The following is a 22,579-nucleotide window of genomic DNA, read 5'->3' as shown; positions in this document are numbered from 1 at the left end:
AAAGAAGATTAGTGTGTATATGCGGTTAGACTGTGAGTGAGATGGGTTACATCCTCTTATTTTTTATTATTGCATAAAATCTTCACTCAATCTACTATGTTGAAGTGGACGCCTTAGGACCTCCTAACTTCAGCTTTGAAGCCTTATCCTCATCATTGCCTTTGAAGCCTTATCGTGAGTCTGCTGAGACCAATCGGAGTTCAGTAGTATGACTATTTAGGTCCCACACCTTGCAGCGCAACAACACAGACCCACAGAGCCACAATACAGACCCACCTGCTGGCAGCCATTTAGCCATTTAACACTGGACACTATCTCCTTCACTACATCATTTTAGAATGTATTTGCTATAAAATGAGCCATTTGAGCGATTAAATAAACACATTTTTTCCCACTTTCTTACTCTGTATACACAAAGTAGACAAACGTTTAAGCAACAGGGCCCCATTTTTAAACATGCCGGATGCCGTTCAGTCCTCCCAACCGCCTGCTACTTTGCATTATAATTAGATATATTTCTCTGGCTGAAGCAAATAATTTAAAAGTTAGTTTTACTTCCATTTCTACTCAATAATTAATTATAGATTATCTTGTCTCACTATATGAAAAGGGGCAAAAATTGTGCCCTCCCTTTTCAGCCATGTGTGACTTATTCAAGCATCTTTATTGCTGAGGTGATTTATCTAGTGTGCTAACCCAATAGGAAATAAATCCAGTATTTGCTTATTTACATCAGAGAGTATTTACATTTTTTTTTCATGTCTACTTATTTTTTATGATATCTGCCAAGTCTTGCATACATGTGCATGTGTGTGCATTTGTCTGTCTGTCGGTGTGTGTTCAAGGCTAGTCTGTTAGACCCAGCCAAATATCTGTGCTTACTTAACTCCATGCTCAAGTACATACGTTGCTACATTGCTTTCAACTTGTAAAAAGGTACCTTTCAAATTGTAAACTATTTGGTGGGAAATACACATGAACGAGTAACAGACATTGCTTCAAGAAATTAGTCGTTCACTATAAATCCTGACTTTCCACACATGCCACATTGTCGGCTCAAAGTACCTTTCCCCATTTGTTATGTTGACAGCTAGATAACCCAGCACATGGCACATTTCACATTCTCTGTATTTGAGACACCAACATTTGCTGAATTAAAGGATTTTTTCTTCCTATTACATGGTAAATGGTTAGTTTCTATTTGCATATGACGAGGTAAACACAGCCTGAGCAGACAACCCCTTTATTTTAATTTTATTCTTGTTATTTCACATGGAAACTTTCCACCTTGAATATTCCCGGAATTTGACAACACTATTCTCACCAGGGCATCTGCTGCAATTGTTGAGCTGTAACATCACATGGCTGTCTCAGAAACGGTTGCCTCTAGTAACAATTTTAATAAACCACTATTAAAAAGAAATAATAAGAAATGTTCCATACTTCATACAGGCATTTCATCATATGCCTGTGTATGAAACCTCAAACACACGGAGCCCATGCTTCAACATCAAGTGACGTAAATCCAAGGGAAACTTAGGCCTAATACAAGGCAACAAACACCATATGACTTAAGTTATTCTTCAAATCTCCACATGATTATACCTCCAGATTCATCCACTTCCTCCCAATGGCTTGGAATCCAGACTTCGTTATACATGTGTCACCCATGGTAATCTTAAGTAAACATTCATAATGGGTTTAGGAGCTTTCTTCTTCTGTGAACGGAGCTGTGTCTATGTGTCAAACGGGCATTGTCTTACCGTTTTTCCACCAGCCGTTTATCAGCAGTGAGCCGGCCTGTGTGAGCATTCTCTGAAACTCTCGTCAGCAATTTCACCTAATTACAATGCTACGCTTCAATCAGGGTATGCAGTCCATGAAGATTGTGATCCAGAGGAGCCAAACACATCTGCACATCAAAGAAACTGAACAAACAACCAATGTGTGATTGCATTTGTAAGCTGCACAATATTTCTTATCCCTCTCTTCCTTTTGATTAGGAAACATTTAGGCTAACGCCGAAACGTTTTGCTGTAAAATCCCTGAAGAAGATTAGCATTTATCCTTAATTATCTTTCCTTTTGTAATTACATACATTTAACTCTCTTTTAGCTCGCTCAGAAAGGGAAAGAAGGGCAGCGGTGTCCCTCTGACATCTGCAGTCGAGGCAGCTCCAAAGACAGAGTGGTACATTAGCAAGCTAAATAAATGAGTGAAGGCCTTAATCCATGCTTTTTTCACAGTGGTTGCATAACTATTTGCTCATAAGTCATAGATAAACCTGTGAGTAAATAATGTTTTATGTATGTAAGTACACTGCTCTGTCTTTGCGTGTGCTGATCCATGAATTTGTGATCAGGTTTGGCGCATAATGAATCATGAATGTGGGTGGATGTTCCAGACCTAATGTTTAAGATGCAGCTGTGTTGTTTAACATCTAAGTGGAAGCAGTCTTTTCTCCACTGTATATGAAGAATACACTGACGTGAGACTTGTATCCTCTTTAATATATTAGCACTTCTGTCAGCGCTGTCACCGCAGGCTTACATTCAAAATGTGATTCTCGGCTGCTCACTCAGTTTAAACAAAACTTACTCGCTCTCCTTTTCATCCTGTGCCTGTTCATCAAAAGGCTGACAGACAGCACACGTTACCTAATGGGTAAAACATAAAAGTGTTGTTTTTTTGTTTTTTTTTAAAGCAAATGTACAAAAGTTTCAGCAGTAGAAAAAAATAATTGTCAGTTTTGATTTGGCAAGCGGTTTTAACAGATGCTCTGGATATGCTCTGGGACTGTTCCCAACTTCACCTGCAGCCAACTAAAATGTTAGCTATATATATATATATATATATATATATATATATATATATATATATATATATATATATATATATATATATATATATGCACGTTCAAATGGATGTTTTGGAGTCGACTGATTGTTCTTATATAATAGTATTCATAACGGAAACGAGGGAATTTTCACATCCATTTTTCAAACCAGTTTCACAGCTGTATATAGGAGATATACATTGTATTGTACTGATTTGACAAAGGTGTTAATTGAGTTGTGTTGGCTGTTAAATGATTGATTCCTTTTCACTACATATTTAATTTCAAACATATTTGTCGTATAAACAACCTTGATTCCTATAGGTCTATCTTGAATGCACTCACAGTGGATTTGTTTAATTTGTCTTTGTCAATGTGTTTTTATAGCAACATCACTTGTGCTTTCTATCCATAGACGTCCTTTGGTTTCTATAGTTCCGCCGCACAGCTAAATTTTTCTTAGCGCTATTAGTATTGAGTCGTACAAGTTTAACTCGGCCTGACAGAGTCTGAGCACAACTGTGATCTTGCAAGCATACAGTGTATTGGCAGCTTGGTTTCAAATTCCATCTTGGGTGTGAAGCAACCCACTAGAACGGGACAGATATGGTCCAGTGAGCCAGAATCCCATCTAGATTTGGGGGCGATTATTTCCCAAGTTCAGCAAGGTAAGCCTCTGTGTTTGTATTTTTCTTTTGAAACAGAGCTCACAATGTACAAACACTGCGGTAAAATGCGTAGGAAAGTTTTATCAGAAAACATGTAGAATAGTTTTGTCCTTTTATTATTTTGGCATTACTGCTATCTATATTCGGCTTTTTATTTTGGTATCTGTGTTGAGGAGAGCAGCCAGAAAAACTAGTGAGAAAAGGAGAGAAGGAATAACATGTGACAAGTCACAAGATCATAAACATGCGGCTCACACTCCTACCTGCTGTTCACAAAGTCCTTTTTTATGTTGGTGGATGTAACAGCAGCATCAATATTTTTCAAAGTGTTAAAAGTAGCAAGATGTATCAAATTATGTGTTTATATATAAACAAGACTGAAGGCGGAACAGAGGGGTGTACACACTTTTGAAATCTAAAAGCATCAGGGTTTCCTTTTAGCTGTCATTTGCACTTAAGGACTTTTTTATCGATTCTTTTTCTTTTTCTTGCAAACCTTTAGTTGCCAACAGTGGTGTTCTACCTACTTTGACAAGTTAAGTCAATTTGTTGCATCAACGGGAACTTCAAATGGAAATGGACTTACTTCAAAGTTTCAGAGCGTCCTAATGCAGCAAGCAAATATCATCTAAAGTTTTCCATCATTTTGACAATAAACCATACTCTTGTGCTAACATCTCACTGGGCCACAGTTTGAAACGCCATGTTTCAAACAAGGTCCATACAGCTGACATCAGGTGCTTTATTTGACATTTGCCAACTAGCTGATGCATGTCAGTTGAAACTGACCCCAAGTCGGCCTTAAATTCCCCCACTACTCAATGTAAACATTTTCTGCCAAAAGAAAAATGTGACAGACCTTGTTGCACTGCAGGTTGAATGAAAGTGAAACCGATAAAGCATAAACCCTGACGATAGAATCACCTTGGAATATAAACAATCGAGATACATAGTATGTAAAGAAAAGATTAAATAAAACATGGAAAAATGAATTAATACCACTATGCTTCACTTACCCCAAGCTCTCTGTCTTGCACAATATAGTTTTATCTGCAGGCATGTGTTACACTAATGGTAGCTTGGAGTGAGGATTATAACACAGTGTTGTATCTCCATACAGTGGAAACAGTGTGACAGTGGAGGAACGCTGTTGCATTGCTAAAAGATTACAGCATTGGCGCTTACGAAAGGAACAAAAGAGTCTTCAAGAATCACCAAATGGAAATCGACTTCTGCATCTCAGCTTATTTTGTTTTTATGAAGTTTGGTCTCAGTGGCCAGGAGGCTTGTTGCTTACTCTAGAGACACTATGGCTGGTGTTGGACTGTTGATGGTGCACCTCATTACTGCAGCTTGGTGCCTCTCTAAGGACTGATTAAGGATTAAGCACATTTGAGAGTACCAACACGTACATACTGTGTCCTCCTTGTTTCATTATCCATGCAGTGCTCCTTCATCTATAGCTTACTGTGTATGCATGCAGAACACCAGTGGGACTGGCGGGGCTTGCATTGGAGTAGAATCCATCAAAAAAACGTCCCACAATCTGAGTCTTTTCGGCACCAATCCACCACCAGTGCAGCAACAGCCACTTTCTCGTTCTCTTTCTTAACTGTTAATAGGTAGAAACTGGATTAAAAATAAACCTCTCAACACTCGAATCTTTCATGACTTTTTTTTTCCTCTTTTTCTGAACCTCTGATAATGATGTCTGATGCGCTTAGATGTAGAGCAGCAAAGCGAATATTATATAGCAAGCATGCAGAAGATGGGGCACCTCTAAAATTGCTATATTTGTACCTATCACTAACACATCGAAGACTGGGTAATTATTTTCTAAAGAGTTTGCACAACTGCTGTCTTTTTTTCTGAGCAACATATCCACCTCTGCAAATTTTTGCTGCCCAGGAATACAAAAAAAAAATATGTATAATGATCAGCGCATTTTTATATGTTTACACAGTGACCGCAACCTCAGTCTTTTAGTTTTTTTGTTCATGGGTCTCCTCTTGTGACTGACAAGGCCATGATATAGCTGCCCTTTACCGTGAAGTGCTTTTGGATAGAAATTACAACAAACCAGATCTGTAATCTGGTCAACTGGTGGTGCAATTTCTGCTTCATTATTACCGGGTAGTTTTCTGAGCTTTAAAAGTCAATTGTGTTGTTGTAATAATGTTATAATATTGTTTGTCTAATAAAACCACTCAGTGCTTGAGGATGTATGATGCATTGCTGTATTTACAATCTGACATTTTAGAAACCCATTTTTCATATTTAGTTTGGTTCGCAAAGTTAGATCAGTTTGTGTCGTGAAACAAACTACTCATGTCTGCACATGTGATGTTTTGTGAGAATAGTCTGATTGATGTGAAGAGGGCGGTCAAGATATTTTTTAACGACATCCACCATTTGTCTCCCACTGCTTTAAAACATTTGTAATGGAGCAAAGTGAAAGCTTTGTTTATTTTGTGACTAGCTCAGAACAACAAGAATCAAAAAGTACAATGTTTTAAAGAAAGCCAAACTACAAAGTGCTAGAATAAGTAAGTGTCATTTAAGTGCTACTAAATAGCTACTTTCTTTATTCAGAGTACAGTCAGAAAAGATGTGTTTCTAGTTTGCACTGGAAGATGAAGAGACTTTCTGCTGAGCTGATGTCAATGTGGAGCTCATTCCACCATCGAGGAGCCAGGACGACAAACAGTTGTGACTTTGCTGAGTGTTATGTCGCAATGACGGAGCTACGAGCTGATTGGCAGAAGCCGAGCGGAGCGAACAAGCTGGGGTGTGAGATTGTACCATGTCCTGGATGTTAGCAGCATGGTACGCAAGTACCAATGTTTTGAAGCGGATGTGAGCGACCACTGGTTACCATTGAAGGGCACGGAGGAGCGGAGTAGTGTGGGTGAAATTAGGCGGGTTAGAGACCAGTCGAGCTGCTGCATACTGGATGAGCTGCAGAGGTTGAAAGGTCAAGTAGACTGGACCAGAACCTGTGCTGCCTTCTGAGTGATAAGGGGACCTATTCTCCTGATGTTGTACATGTACAACATCAGGAGAATATGTATGTATGAGAAATGTATGAAGGTACATGCTGCAGCATGTACCTTCATACATTTCTCCAGCTGATACTAAAAAGTACACCTAATGCTGCTATTGGATTGTGTTACATCCAGGATGGGCCAAGTCTGGCTTCTGTCTGATAATGTTGTGCATTATGGCTGTAGAGATGATTTTAATTTTAAATTGTACTTCATAATTTAGAATTCCCCTGATATTCTTTCTTCTAATTCATGCCATATTGCACACTTTTAGACACAGATACTATTGCACAGATGTGAGAGTAAGCTTTATTTTTTTTAATGAGAGCTTTTTTAGATGAGTGATGTAATATACTGATTTAAAGATGTTCTTACTTCCTAAAAATTGTAGTTATATAATACCCACCCTTGATAGATGACCCATTCGTTTATAAATGCAATTGTTTTAACTGTCCTTGTGCGTCTCAAGGACATTCTAAGGGATTTTGAAAACCTTAACTCACCTCGGATGTCTGTCGCCAAGCACATGTTCTCCTGAAACAATTCGCACTTTGCTTAATTGAATTGATTAAAACAGCACATTATATACAATGTTAAATGTGCTGTAAAATATCCCTTTATAAAGATAACACACAGTTTTTCTTAAAGAAAAAAAATCTGAATAACTGAATAATTTTCCCACTCACCTCTATTAGTACCTGGTCATGCAGATAATATTGGATATTATATGGTGAGGTTCTGCCTCTACCCATGCACAATTGTAGGACTTTTTTTTCAGTGTGCAAAGCTTTTTTTTTAATATAAATCTCCTGAGACTGTGTACCGGTTAGTGGAGATAATACATAAAACTTACACAAGGCACTTTTCACTGGAAACTATTTTGTATAGAAGTAAGCTATGTGAGGTATATTCTGAGTAATCGGGACATTTTTTTTTTAACCAAAAAGAGGACGTTTCAGTGTTTTGGGGCTGCAGTGTCAGTGGTAGAGAGCTCACAAACGCAGAAAATGACATTCACATTTACAATAAAATCACAACATACATTTTCGGGAAATTAATTTCTGTGTGAACATTTGTTCTCCGAGATTGTAGCTATAAACTACAATACACTATCAATTCTCCTTACCAGTACAATCATGCTCGAGCTGACATGTGTGAGTGTGTCCGTGTCCAAGATTTAGTGTGGAATCTCTCATTCTGCTGTAACAAACTGCACAATATTGTTGCTGGCCAGTCATGGCAGCATGCTCAAGGACTGTTCAGGGTTGGGGTGACTCTCACTCTTGCAAACCCTTTATTGCCTCTTTCATACTGCCATTGACTGCCTAATAACTCCTCACTCACTACTCTTAACCAGCCCCCTAGCCAGTTAGCGTTAGCACCGCTGATTGTATGATGTCGAAGATCTGCAGCCTACCAACTACACTTTTCTTGTATTATACGAGGGAGCACTGACGCACACGCTGCAATTATGACATTTGAATATCCCTGCGTAGAGCTGTAGTCAACAATTTTTCTTTTTAAAATCAAATAAGTGCAATGAGTGGTGTGAAAGTGGTCAACATCATTTTTTTTTACAATGTATTGTGTTGGTTTCAAGTTACCCCAAAAAAAACTGGCAATGAATGCAGTTTCCAATGTATTTTTGTATCATGTCTACTATTTGGTATCGCCTTCACATTTTCTAGAAACAAAAATATAGGTTTTGAATGCACTGCCATTCATTTGATGTATGTAACCCTGATGTGCATGAGCTCAGTTGCCATTACTGCAGTGCTTTGAACTGTGATATAATAAAAATCCTGCATGAGGTGCATGCACTGCTGTATCAACTCTTCGCTCTGTTTCACGCAATGCCAGGATACCGACAAATATTATCCCCCCCCCCCATTTGTTACGGTCTGTCCCTCTTTGATAGCTTCGGTGATGAGAGTCCCAAAATCACAGGAGAGTTTTGATCAAAGACTCAGCTCAGCCTTTTGAAAAACCGAATCCTGCGGCAGTGATGGGTGTAAAAGAAGCGTCTCTGTCTCTGTCTCCCTTAGGTGAGCACCTGCGTGTCTGTCCCCAGGGATACACCTGCTGCACATCTGAGATGGAGGACAAACTCAACCAGGAGAGCAAAGTGGAGTTCGAGAACTTGGTCGAGGAGAGCAGCCGCACTATGAGGACGACATTTGTCTCGAGGCATAAAAAGTTTGACGGTAAGCTATATCTGCTGACATGCATTTGCAATAATTTGGGTTGCACACAAGCACTGTCAAACCTGTTAATGGAGACTACTGAGGGCAAGACTAACCATAGCTGGCTTTTATTGATGATTCTTTATTAATCTTTTTTTTCTCCTGGCTCACACCAGCACCTACATCATGAGTTTAACTGGTTATCACTTCTGTTGTTCAGTACCCACAGCCATAAACTGTATACTGTTTCTAACTGACTGATGGAACATTGCACAAAGTGATGGTGCTTTGTGCTACTTGTGTATGTATCTGCAAACTGACAGAACAAGATGGCTTTAATGTGGCTTTGTGGTGAATACATATTATTGCCGTTCTGTACGCTTGAATGCAAAATTGTCTGTCGAGGTGAAATCATGGTGCAGATGATTAGATGAAGGTGTCAGTGTCTTCTTGCCAGTCATCATTGCTAATCAGTTGCTTAATTTGTATTCAATTTTTCATGAAAATCTTAATTGTATTGGTGGTGTAACAGTTAGCAGTAGTTAGTTAGGTAGTTGGTCTGTGACCCGTACACGGCTTGCATGGGAACCGCAGTTCAATTACAGTTTAACCATCACAGTGTAAAATAGATTTTAAGTACATGTATTTGTGTTATTCTTATCCTAAAATATATTCTCAACTTTTTCATCTTTTTGCAAACTATGACAAATTTGCATGCCTGATATTTGGTAAAAGTACATTATGAGGTTATCACGACGTGTTTTAATGAAATCTTGTAGAATGTAGTTTTTGATGAGAAACTTGAAGAAATACAATTGTTTGAATGAGATGTTTTTACAGCTTTATGAAATCTATATTAAGGGGGAATGACGACCTGCTTAACCTTCTATCACTAGCAGCTGGTAATGTGTAATATAATAATACTAATTTATAATAAATGTTTTTTTTATCAACAAAATCACAATCTTTTATTTTCCTAATGATTTAAATTATGTTTTTTTTATGCAAATAACCACTAAAGATGCCATGTTTAAAATGAAAATAAATATTTAGCAAGGTGATGAAGAACATATCTTTCACCAGCTGCTGTAAAAATAGCATGAACAGCATCAAAGTATCTAGTTTTGACAAGACATTTTTCTTTTAAAACATCAAATTTATGTTTAAAGAAGATCAGTAAATTGCAGCTGTTGACCCTGTAGCAGAACAACCAATGAGCCTTTTCTGTGCCTCAGACATCTGTAATTCTGCAAGGTAATGTGAAGTAACATCTATGTGTCGATGGTAGAGGGTTATTCATGGTCGTCGAAATGAAAAAAGTGACGCTAATAAATGTTGATCTTTGGTCTTTGGCAAACTGCATGTCTAAAATCCACTCGTTTATTTTCTCTTTATGTGATATCAAGTGTGAAATAAACTAAAAACTGAGTACCGGCACCAGAAAGGACATAGCTGGAAGAAGAGAGACAACCATTTCACCTGGATAGAAACAATCAAGGACAGTTTCTTTCAAGTTTGTCACTGCTGAGTTTTTAAACAATCCATCTGTCAAGTTGGCAATCAACAAAGGACAATACTGGCATGTCCCTGGTCAAGTTGGATTCAATTGCTTTTGTTTTAAATGACAATATTTGTTGAACAGAGGATTTTCATTGCTTGATTTTCATTGCTGAATGGAGAATGTTGATAATACATTATATCATATTCCAGTAAATGTGTTACTAACAAACAGCAGTGTTATTTCCATTAACTTTCATGATGAATGTGAAGACATATTCATTTACACAGTAAACTCTCAACTAGATATATAAGAAGCATTGACTTAGAAGATTATTTAAACCAACTTAAATTGAAATGTCATAGATGAGTATCATTGCTCTCCCTGTGATGCATGCCAGGTTACTGGAGATGCCTCGAGCCAATGCTCAGGATCTCACGATATTGGCTGACATGAAGCAGATCAAATGCTCATCCTTTCTTTCTCTGTTGTGATTTTTCCACATCCGCCTGCTAGTGTTACAACACTGCTCTCCTTCCCTGTATGTCAGCCAAGTGTACACGCATTTCCTGCATATGCACAGGGAAATTAGAGTGTGTGAATATAAAAGATTAGAGACACGGAGGTTGGCATAATGTGAACAAATCTCTCTTTCTCATTAGCAAAGAGCAGTGTACATATATATTCCGAATGTCAACCGTCCCTTTGACAGTTGTTAAAATGACAACCATTGGTGGGTCACATCAGCTATCACTAATTAATTCAGTGAGTAACATGATGGCAAATTAAACCTGCTTGTTGTTGCCTTAAAGTGCTCAGTGCAGACGTTGTTGTCTTTGGACCTAAGATGGTTTGTGTGGGAAGAAGCTGCGCTCTGTAACGCAACCGTGAGTGTTTCTGTAGTTCACACAACGCCAACAGACTGATCCGTCTTCTCTCTAGCCGATTGTGTCACAACAATTTCGGTCACATTCTGCAATAAAACTTTCATTCACATCATATCATTAATTTAAGTTTTGACGCTTAATATTTTAGAACCAGGCTCTTCAGCATTTGGATCAGGAAGCTCATGAAACAAATAAGGTGTGTTGGATTAAGTAGGCTGCAATCATTTTATGTGTTGGATATATATATATATATATATATATATATATATATATATATATATATATATATATATATATATATATATATATATATATTCATATTCGGTCGGCATTTAATCTAATGAATTCATGGCTCAAACTCGGTATTTGCACACACTCAATATAAAAGGACTTGTATTGGAATCAGGGGCAAAAACTATTTGATTTAGACATAACTAAAGTTTACTGAACTAAACCCTCGGAGTAATTCTGTACTGTTGTGTTAACTATTATTGTTTATCTTTAGTCTTATTTCTTACAGTTTTGCGTCAGATTTTGACAATATGACAACCCCTATCTTTTTTTTCTTGAAGCAATCCTATTGGAATCCTTATTTTGAGGTAGAAATCTTACCATATTGGGGCTATTTAATGTCAAATACTTTTCTTGAAAGATTATGCTTTGAGAGGCCTCAGTACTTTTCCACAGAAGAGTGACGTTAGTGAGAGGCACACAGGTGAACTAGTGCAGAAAATGCAAAAGTTCAAGTACACCATCTTTTACATTTCTGAAAGGATGTGTGAGTTAGATTTTATGTGCTCAAAAAATTGTACTGCCATAAAACATACATCTTAATATAGATTCCATGAAATAATACAATTGTACAGAACAATTTTTTTCAAGGCTTCTCTGTAGAACAGATCTAGTAACTGGAAAGAAGGCGCTGCTCTTCTTCGTCAAAAACTAATTGGCAGCCATAGGTTATGCAATTGCAAGCATTGCGAGATTGTTTGAAATGTTCAGTAAAAGCCTGTGTACTTCTACGTTAATGGCACCATTTCAAAGACGATGCCTCTAAAATATTGCCCATATATCTGCGCAGTTATACAGTGACACTGGTGACACAAATCACTTGTGCAATTCCATCTTCTTCACATGCCCATATCACCCGGCCACTCAACATCACATTCCTTCTCCTTGCGTTAAGCTCCCTCCACCTCGTGGGGGTTGAATCATCCCTCATCAATTTTACATGCCCTCATTTCTGTCCCCAGTTATTTATAGGGCCCTATTATGAAAACCTTAACTTACTTTTTGATTACTGACTGCTTCCCCCGGAGGCCTGTGGGTTTTGATGCATTATTGAGCAATCCAGAAGCCATAAATGACTGTTGCACACTAGAATTAAGGTTTGAGTACTCTGAATGTCCAAGAAAGTGTGCCTTGTATTCTCCCAGAGAGATTTAGAGTCCGGTCATATTCCAGTCCAGTTGATAGACAGTATGGGGAACAAAACTAACAATCCAACTCGGCAGGCCTGCATGTCTTTGGCTCACTATGGTTACCACTCCCAACAGGTTTGTTTTATTAGTCTCTGAAAGCATTAGTGCTATTTTCTGTGCTCAGTGGTTGCCCTGAGGTAACCTGAATTAATGAAAAGGAATGAGATAAATATTTACAATAGGTTTGTGAGTGAGAGAGAAAGCTGGAGAGATGGAGACAGCGATAATGTCGAAGAGCCCCGGATTTGTGAACGAGGCAGAGAGAGATGCATCACATCTGTTACAGATTAATTGCAGTGGATGAACCTTGATAAAAGGTGCCCCATGCTCAGTCGAGGGATTTGAGACCTTTGAGATTGAATTTGATTGGATTCAAACATTTTAACATCTCTTTGAATTTTGATCTAGTATTACATATTTAAAATGTCACTCTTAGTAAAAAGGAATTGTCCATTGGTTTGATCCGAATAATGTGAATGTTTGAATGATTTTGAATAATAATTTAACTTAAGACTTTTAGCTTAAAAGTCCACTCAACAAACTTTTGTAGGGGAACAAAAGTTATCCCCCTTATGACAATATCTCAACTAACATAGGGGGAAATACTAAAATGCAGTATGTTGATAGTCTTTGACAAATCGCAGTAGGTGTGTTGGAGTTTCATCGGTTAATTGACTGAATTGGAGTGGAGTTTGACTCCATTGTATCTGCAGTATTATGCTTTCTGTTTGTTCTTGGTAGATGCTTATTAGGTTCAGTTTGGTTGATGCTTTTCTGTGGAGACCCCGACAAGAGATTAGTGTGTGTGGTTGGTTGACTAAACTCTGGGTTGAGCTGCAGCCTTGGATGACTGAGCTCTTTGATCCTGCCCCAGTAGAGCTTCTCCGCTCAACGCTGAGAGCCGCAGTGCCCTTCATTCACTTCAACGATCCCTAATTCACACCCGACTTAAACCAAGACTGACTCTAAACACAACAGCCTATTCTCTCTAAGCTGCAGTCTCTACAAACTCACCAACTCCTAGTGGACTGTGTAAGCTGTCGAACACACACAAAACTCCACTGCAGTTATTGCATTTCACAGAATTGTTCTTTATCTGAAACATTTGAGTTCACGGCCTTGACCGATGTGAAATGTTGATCTTGCAGGTTTCAATGGAAAATATAATAATTCAGATGTCATTCAGGAGATAGAGACCAGCAGACAATGTGTTTCCTGAGTTCAACATTTGAATATGTCTTAATTTCTTTACGTTAATTGTTCAGTGCAATAAAGCTGTTTGTGTACCACACAATACTAAGTGAGTCATTTTTAAAAATAAGCACCGAGAAAAAATGTTGCATGAAATAATAGTAAATGGGACATAGGATAATTATTCATAGTCGTCATATGGTTCTGTACATGATATTGTAGCATCTTGTAAACAAAGAATTAAAACGTTTTTCATAAATTGGAGTGATGAGACACAGTCAACATAACACGTCAAAAGGAAGATACAAATCTGTGAACCAACATGTTGTAGCTTATTATCTCAACAGTAGGGTTTTTATAGACTAATGCACAAGTGTTTTTCTTTAATTAAACACCTTTTCTCCTTACAAAACAAAACCAAACAAAACTCTTGATTTTATGCAGTTGGTAAATCAGAAAATGCTTTTGATTTTTCATATCCAATCAACCAAACCTCACAGCTTTACTTTAAGCCAAGAGCCCTTCAAATAAGGATTAATGAAGCACTAAAATTAAGCTAAAGACCCAATATTACATCTAATTCGGTCAGCATTATATTCAAATAATAGAGTAAATCTTCTCATTATGAGGTCTAGAAATACCTTAAATTGGATTTCGGTAAGAGATGACGATCTTGTTGTGGGGCCATTTGCAGAATACAATCAATATATTCTAAATGCTTTAGATCTGAATGTGCAGTAAGTAATGCAGTGTTTTTACACAATCCAAATAAATAATTATTACAACATGCAGGGCCTTCAACTAATAACAATGTATCAATAGCTTCAGAAGATCGATCGCTTACATATCGGACACCGAAGTGAAATACAGTATGTTTCCCCATTAACCACTGTGCTACAGGTGTGGAGGTTTGGTATGACACCACCCAGTGATGGATTGTCCTTTGTTCATAGCATCTCTTTGTTTGTGACTCCTAAACTCTGCCTCAAAGAGAGACACTGGTGTTGTCCCCTCAGTGCTGTTGTTTTTTTGTTCAAGGAGTGTGACTTTCAAAGTCTAGATTTATTTAATGCTGGATGTTAACATCAAGGCCATTTTTCTTCTTGGTGTTCATCAAGTTCAAGCCCAAAGTTCCATTGGGGGGGGGACAGCGAATAAACACAATGTAGAAAATGTTCTGGCTTTCAAAATGTTGAACTTAAAACCAGTTCTGCTCTTACATATATGTCCCTCTATATAAAACCTATGGTAATCTACTAACGTGCCCAGACATCACAAACTCAGATTCTTTACATTTATTATTCATGTTCGACATTCATTGAAGTACTTACCAAGTAAAATTTGAAAATGCCCACAATTCATTGCTGACATCAAGTGGTTACATCAAAACAGGATCTCAAAGGTCCTCATTATGCTATACTCGCCCCAGTTCAGCGCTGAAGTTTCAAACTGCTGTAGAATTATAATTACCCATTTTGTCATAATACACATTCTCATACTTTTCAGAAAGCAAATCATTTCTTTACACTAAGTGTTGATGCAACCTTAATGTACGCGGCGTCACAATGTATGTCTGCTTTGCATCTGCAAAATAGAATGATAACTTGAACACATTTAATTACGCAATGCACAAACTCCAGACTGAAGACTGAGGACTTGAGTTTGTGGACTGGTTTGTAATTCCCATTATCCTTTGTGCATAATATAATAGCCAACATTATTAATTTATACTATGAATAAATTGAATAAAGAGGTTACACTTGATACACAGTGCAAGATTCTGATGAGATTTGGCCCCAATTAGACATTACTCTCGTTGAAAGTTTGGCTGCTATGACCCGCTCAACACTAATTTGGCAGAATTAAACTTGCTAAATACATCATGTACTGTGGGAGCCTCTGCACCTATTGGCCAACAATGTGGTGAGTATCTTGGTATGTATGTAATAATACTCCTAAAATGTATTTATAATATAAATAAGTGTGAAGCAACTCGTCAACGTCGTTGCCATATTTGTTAATAAAGTGACGAAGCCAAGAAATGTAGAGTTTGTTCTGAGGATTTCACTGCAAAAGGAAAGCCAAAGGCTCGTCAAATCAAAAATCCTCTCGGGGATGTTGGTACACTTTCATGACAATCTGCCTATTACATCAAAGAATATTCGTTTTGCAAAGTTAACATCTTGGTGTGAGAATGATCCCGTAGGGAACGCTAATGGAGTGTCCAGAATTGAAAATGTTTGTCCTCTGGCTATGTGTTCCAAAAATGGCATGGCGTGCTGCCAATAAGATTTTCATTTTTTTTTTGTTGATAATTTGCTCTGACTGTTTGTCCTCGATGAAAGGTTAGGGCATCACTAACGGAATGAGGAATTATCTTTTGTGAGATGTCCACTCAAGTCTGATTAGTTTTATTCATGTAGGCCAAAATTACATTACCTTAAAAGACCGAACAGTCCGAATAGCATGTGACACCCTCCAACCTCAAACCCTCAGTTTGGATAGAAAAACCGAAGGAGCAAAGGAGATTGCTCTTCAATGGACAGACAGACATAGGATAGAAGATGTATCTGGACATAAATGGCAATAGTACAATGATAGACATGAATATTAAAATGAAATAGCAACTAGTTCTGAAGATTTGATTAGTAACAGTTTACAGAAAAGACAATCTGTATAAAAAAAATGTTATATATAAATGAAGGCATACTGAGAGGGTTTGCATCTATTGGGATACTGTTACTGTGGGCAAGGTGTCATTTTGCATTTATTGCGCGAGTTACTGTTGGATCTTCCTCCCAAAGTGATTCAATATCATGCCATTGCTTCTTGAAATGAATCATTTCTATGACTAACCTATGACACAAGTTGGTGTTAAAGGTGCTTAGTAGAGTTTTTGTGTCAACAAAAAAGTTATGTATGTATTAATTAAATGTTTTTTACCAAAACATATCCTTGTGAGTACCCTTGAGGACTAACACATGTGATACATTTGTGATACCTCTTAAAACATTTGCAAAGGCAATGTTTCTTTATGTTCAAGTTTGAAACCTGCATTGATTTGCATTGATGTTTACTAGAAAGCATTTCTTTGCTTTTCCGCCTTTGTTGGCGCATTCCTTTTAAGTTTGGAAAAAAAATGGAAGAAACCGTGACATTGGCCATATGACATTGAGCCATAAACTTTCAAATGCAGGACACATTTCACAGGATAAAACAAATGTTCACGACTCAAAGGACACAACGGGACCCGGTAACCATCTGATGGTATGAGACCCTCATTACACAGGAGATGGCACCAAATTACACACAGGGCAGGACAATGGCGAGGACAGGGCACACATTGAGTTAACCCCTACAGTCCAGGGAGGAAGATGAAAGCTTTGTGACAGCCGCATGTCAATTTCTAATGAAATCTAAAGCCATGTGGACACGCAGTTCCTGGAAGTGTTCATAAATAAATAACCTCTGTTTTGATGTCCCTGTGTTATCCTAAGTGAATGTCAGGAAGCCTGTAATTCTCTAAGGACTGAGGGAATGGGGTCTGTCCAGCAGTGCTTTAGCTGGGAGTTGGTGGCAGCCTCCATCATCTGGCACAGGCTGCCGCCCGGTGTCACTTTTGTACTTCAGGATGGATGGCTCTGTATGGCCTGGACACTGTTAACTGTCCCACTGGTGAGCTTCAAGGAGAGGCTATAAGAGGCATACCTTTCCACGAGCCAATGTAGAAAAAATGAGGAGAGAATCCATGGGCCTGGCCCAATGTGATTCCTCTTTCCAATATATTTATTCAATTTAAACTTTGTGTCAGATATTGAAACATATACACTGTGAAAACTCACTTAGAAAAAATGTCCTCAGGAAATTGAGTTTCATCGGGCTACAGCTGCGATTGTGCCGTCTATTGAGAAAGATATAACATGTTTCCCTCCCTTGCAAAGGTAGTGAATTGCTTCCCTCATAGATCCCCACCGTTCATCTCCTTTTGATCTGCATGCATCATTTATAAATTATGTGAATGTGGTGACCGCGAGGTTGGCATAATTTCTAGTTTAGCGCTTCACCTGAGATGAATATGTGAATTTTAAAAAACAGATTATGAGTTACGTCAGCGTCGCTCCCTCTCTATGTTTATATATATATATATATATATATATATATATATATATATATATATATATATATATATATATATAGTACTTATACAGAAGAAGCATTTTTATATTTTAATCAAATGTTAGCAAAGGGATAGAGAGAAATTATTGCAGACTATGTCTATTACCTTTATGCTAAAAATAAACAGACTAAATTTAAATTAAAGAGGGATTTACGTTTGACAATAAGCATGTGCTTAAGGGCTCCAACTTAAAATGTAGAATGTAGCACACATTATGGTTTGGTTATCACACATTTATATAAAAGGTAGTTATTATATAAAAAGGTAGTGATTGAAAAATAGTTAAATTGCCTGTATATAATTAGGAAATTATACAGTAATAGGTTGAGTAATTTTCCAACAATCTGAGGTCATTTAGAAGAGCAGACATCGTGTCTGTGGCCACAGCAAGTTTGCATTTTAAGCCATTGGCTCTTTTTCTAGATAAAAATGGGATATTTGTGAAATTAAGATACAAAACGTCTCTTTAGTACAGGAATATATTTTTAATTTAAAAAAATAATAATAATTTAGACTGAGGAGCCTTAAATTAATGTTAGAGTTGTCAAGAGGGTATTTATTGGTTAATGATTTGATGAATAAATACAAAATGATTTAAACCACAAATATACAGACAGATAATCAGGTTATGGCTGTATAGCAGTGCAAAATGGGTTTGGCAGTTGACATTGTTGTCAATAATCAGAACATCCCATGCGTAAACTTCGACAACGCCTGCTTTCTCTTAAAGATCTGTAAAACACATGGTTGCACACACTTTCTCAAAATGCCAGTCTGTCATATCAATCAGAATCAGAAAATCCGAATTGCTTGTTCAAAAAGAAAACACTGTAAACAAAGAAATAAAAAAGCTTTTTATTTCCATTTTTGTTTCTGGATTAAAGTGCTAAATCGTACTGTAGCTAAATAATGCACATGAGTCATCACTACTGTTGTACAATTTTAGTCCCTCTTTAGCTAGCTAGCAAGACGTCTAAGCATCCCGTTGGTTGATTTTAGTGGTCCAAGGGTATAGAGGGGCCCTGGCCAACAGGCCCTGTTCACATTCTGAAGGTTCGCGTTGAACATATCCACACATGCAAGTATGGTTTGTCTGTCCGGAGCTACAAGTGCAGTAGGGCCAGTTCTGCCGTGCTCCACCAAGTGAAAACAGGAAAATAGCATCAGACACAAGGAAACATTTACACACACACTACAAAGCAATGTGTATGAAAAGATTTAATTCAGAATATGATGAAAAATGTATGAAGAAGATAAAGTTGAGTTTCCCATTAATGTGTCTGAAATATAGAAAACCCGATAACTTCTTCTGTGTAACGATGGCCACGTTGTGTGATTTTCTCCACACTGTTGCGTTGTGTTTTGAGCAGATATTGTTAAGTTAAGGCCCAGGGCCCCCCGCTTTGGTCCTATGCTCGCTCCCTCCTTGCAAGGAAGGGCAGGGCTCCAGGCGCAACTTTCAGCCCGGGTGGACTGTTCCCCATGCTGGGTGTCTATAGCAATGTTGGAAACCCACCTGACTCGTCCAGAAACACACAGCCCTTCTCGTTACCCATGCTTTGATGTTGATACTATTTTTGTGACGTCACCATTCATACAAACCATGTGTTTGAATAATATGTTTACAAGAACACAAAAGTGCTCTTGAAGGCTCTTCATTGTACCCTAAAAGTGTTTTTAGATGCAGTATATCTCAGAAAGTAAAACATCCCAATGTCTATGTTGTGTAGCCGTAACAAGTGTGTAGTGTCTGGCCATGACTGCCGTCCTGCTCCAGCTCAGACAAAAGCTAACCTTCATTTAAAAAACAACACAGTAACAAGGACACAAACCAACAATGCACAGACTGTGTTTCTTCTCCTGAGAACCTCGGTGTCCTCACTCAGGCGCAGGAAACCCTCAGCAGGATGGATTAGTTTAACACAGCTCTGCATGGAAGCTTTCATGGGAAGAGGCACTCCAACAGCCAGGTTGAGACAAAGCTGCTTATCCACGGGGTCACAGTAATGAAATGGTGTGTGCAGCCAATTTGCTCCTTGCTATTCAACGACTGTGAATATCATCCATGGGAGGAAATTACTTTGATTTTCTGAGCATCGCTAATTGACTTCTCCAGTGCCTCTTAACGCAGAACTCAGATCTTGAAGAGAGATGCCCTCAGCAAAGTTTCGTCAATAGAATTACCTGAGCAGTCAAGAGCGTTGCCCCCCGAGTTTTGGTTTAGAGCCCTTTCTGTAAGTGGCTAAGTTGTTAACTACTTTATATTTTTACTATTCAGGATTAATTACACCACGACTGTACTGGGACAACAGTTCGTGTTGGGCCATTAGAGAGGCATTGGCAGCACTGCTGGTGAAGTTTCACAGTAGTATGATTAATTATTATATTGTGGCAAGTATATTACTGTATTAATCATTAACACAATTAATAAAGAGAGGAAATGATATGGCTTACTAAGCATAATAGATTAGTCCTACAATTACGCATTGCATTCCAGTGTCGGGCCGTGGATTTTCTACCTGCGCGTTCAGTGCCCGGCGCAAGGCCATGCAGTTAATGAGTGAGCCAATTGTTTAAATCATCACCTGCTCATCATTGATAACAAGATGCGTCTGGATCAGTCTTATTCAGCTCAGGAGGTGATTACCACTTCCACAAACTAATTTCCCTGGGGGAATATATGTGCATACATTTCTATTCTCCTATGCTTAAATTAAATGTTAAAATCCAACATATAATATTGAATGTACAGGATATCATTTACACCTATCATGAGTAGTACTTATGAGTCTCATAAGCATGCATATTTTTGAGTAAAGAGATTATCACCGGTAATTGTGACACATCAGTATGCGCGGTATGCTTTTTCATGATTGGGCAATCAAAGAGCATCTCATGCAGCATTCAAGTGATCCATTAGAAATGACTCATGCACAAAAAGAGCAATGTTCATTGAGTTTTGTTAAAGCTAACAGAATCAATGTAACCAAAAAGCAATAATTACAATAACACATATAATATCACACACACTTGTGTTCAGTTCACCTCATAGTGTTAATAAACAAGCATGACAAAACAAGTGTACAGACATGTGCTTCTTGTCTGCTGCAGTGCAATTTAACATACATTTATTTCCATTTTTCTGACAGTTGGTGAGGCTCACAACCATTGTTTCTCTCATGTGACTAAAATCATCAAATACATAGTCACAGGATTATGGTTTCTGTCTTGAAATCAACATTAATGATGAGTTCAAGGCTTACATCATCACGGTAGAGATGAGACACACTGTAGATTTTCAAATTATAGCTAACTTAACGATACAATTAGGTATGCTTCTTTTTAATTCAATTTAGAAAAGAATAACTAGCATTTTAATCAAATCATTATGTAATGTTATGTAATTGCTGGAGAATAATCAGTTTTGGCAAAATGCATTAAGCGATTTAAGGTATTCTCCAGTGGATGAAGCCAATGGGTAATTGTCTTATTATAGTAATCATGCAATAATGTAATGCTAAAAGAATATAATTACTCTTTAAATATTGATAGTTTAGATGCTGGCTGGAGGACAGTGCGAGATCTTTGATGTCATGACATATTATCATATTACTTCCAAAAATACTTCCAGTGGTCACGCTTAGTTTTGCAAGTACTGCAATACTCAATCCCAGATGCTACACAGATTTGCAACCATTTTACATAGTACATTTATGCAAGTTGCATCTACCAATCTGTGGGCACTGTATGTGTGCAATTATGGATAAAGTAACAATAATTAGTTTCTTGCCGTATTGTTGCAAATTAACAACCAGCTTCCCGTTATCTGGCAAAGCTGGCAGCTTGTTCTTGGCTCTGAGATGTCACTCGGTGCGAAGACTCAGTTAAGTATTCTGCAGAGAAACAAAGTAAGATCATGAACCCATTACACTGCAGGTGTGTCAGCCAGTCAACCTCAGAACATTTATCTTTTTGATTTCTGTCCAAACACAGACTTCTCACTGGCTTGCTGAAACACACACACACACGCACGTGCACACGCATGCATGCGCACACACGCACATGCACGCACCCGCACATCACATAGTGATTTAGACTGTGCTGTTATCAGCTTTAACAAACCTGCTTCCTGTCTTGTCTTTTTTTTTTACCTCTCAGTATTTGTGCCTTGTCATACAGTAAGCCACTTTTCTAGTTTGTTTAATTTTTAATTAGTGTGCCATGAAAACAGCAGAAATATTAAAATATCACAACATTAACCAGGAAGAGTGAAATTAGGTTAACAAGCGGTGCCTGCTGATGATTCGGGCGTGTGAAGGACTGGAGGTCATGAGTCAAGGTGCTGTTGAATAAGAGTGTTGAAAAATGGAGACAATCTGTCGAACTGACTGAACAGAAAAGAAAAAAATGACTTGCGCAAAGAGTTAAATAATGGTGTGGAGGTTGTTGAGTGCTGTGAGAGGTTACCTGGGGCATCGTTTGCTGTTATGTGGCCGTTTGGTCCAAAATGACCCACCACGAAACAATACAGTTTCTGTCATCGAAATGACACAACAAACAGCATTGATAATTACCTGAGATTTGAGTCAACACCTGTTTGACATAGTGTCAACA

At 37.9% G+C, this 22,579-nt stretch overlaps 1 protein-coding gene across 2 annotated transcripts in view; it reads left to right on the top strand.

Moving 5' to 3' along the window:
• gpc6a (glypican 6a) overlaps positions 1-22,579 on the top strand; it is a 122,830-nt gene that overhangs the window by 18,418 nt on the left and 81,833 nt on the right. For both annotated transcript variants that reach the window (XM_068579986.1, XM_068579978.1), the window contains exon 2: positions 8,594-8,752. In XM_068579986.1, coding sequence (XP_068436087.1) covers positions 8,594-8,752 — 159 coding nt within the window. The remainder of the gene's footprint in view (positions 1-8,593; positions 8,753-22,579) is intronic.

This window comes from Clinocottus analis, unplaced genomic scaffold, assembly GCF_023055335.1.
Source record: "Clinocottus analis isolate CAN_PGR_092001 unplaced genomic scaffold, fCliAna1.0.p SCAF_1, whole genome shotgun sequence".
Classification (NCBI taxonomy): domain Eukaryota; kingdom Metazoa; phylum Chordata; class Actinopteri; order Perciformes; family Cottidae; genus Clinocottus; species Clinocottus analis.
This window is presented reverse-complemented; position numbering and strand designations above follow the sequence as displayed.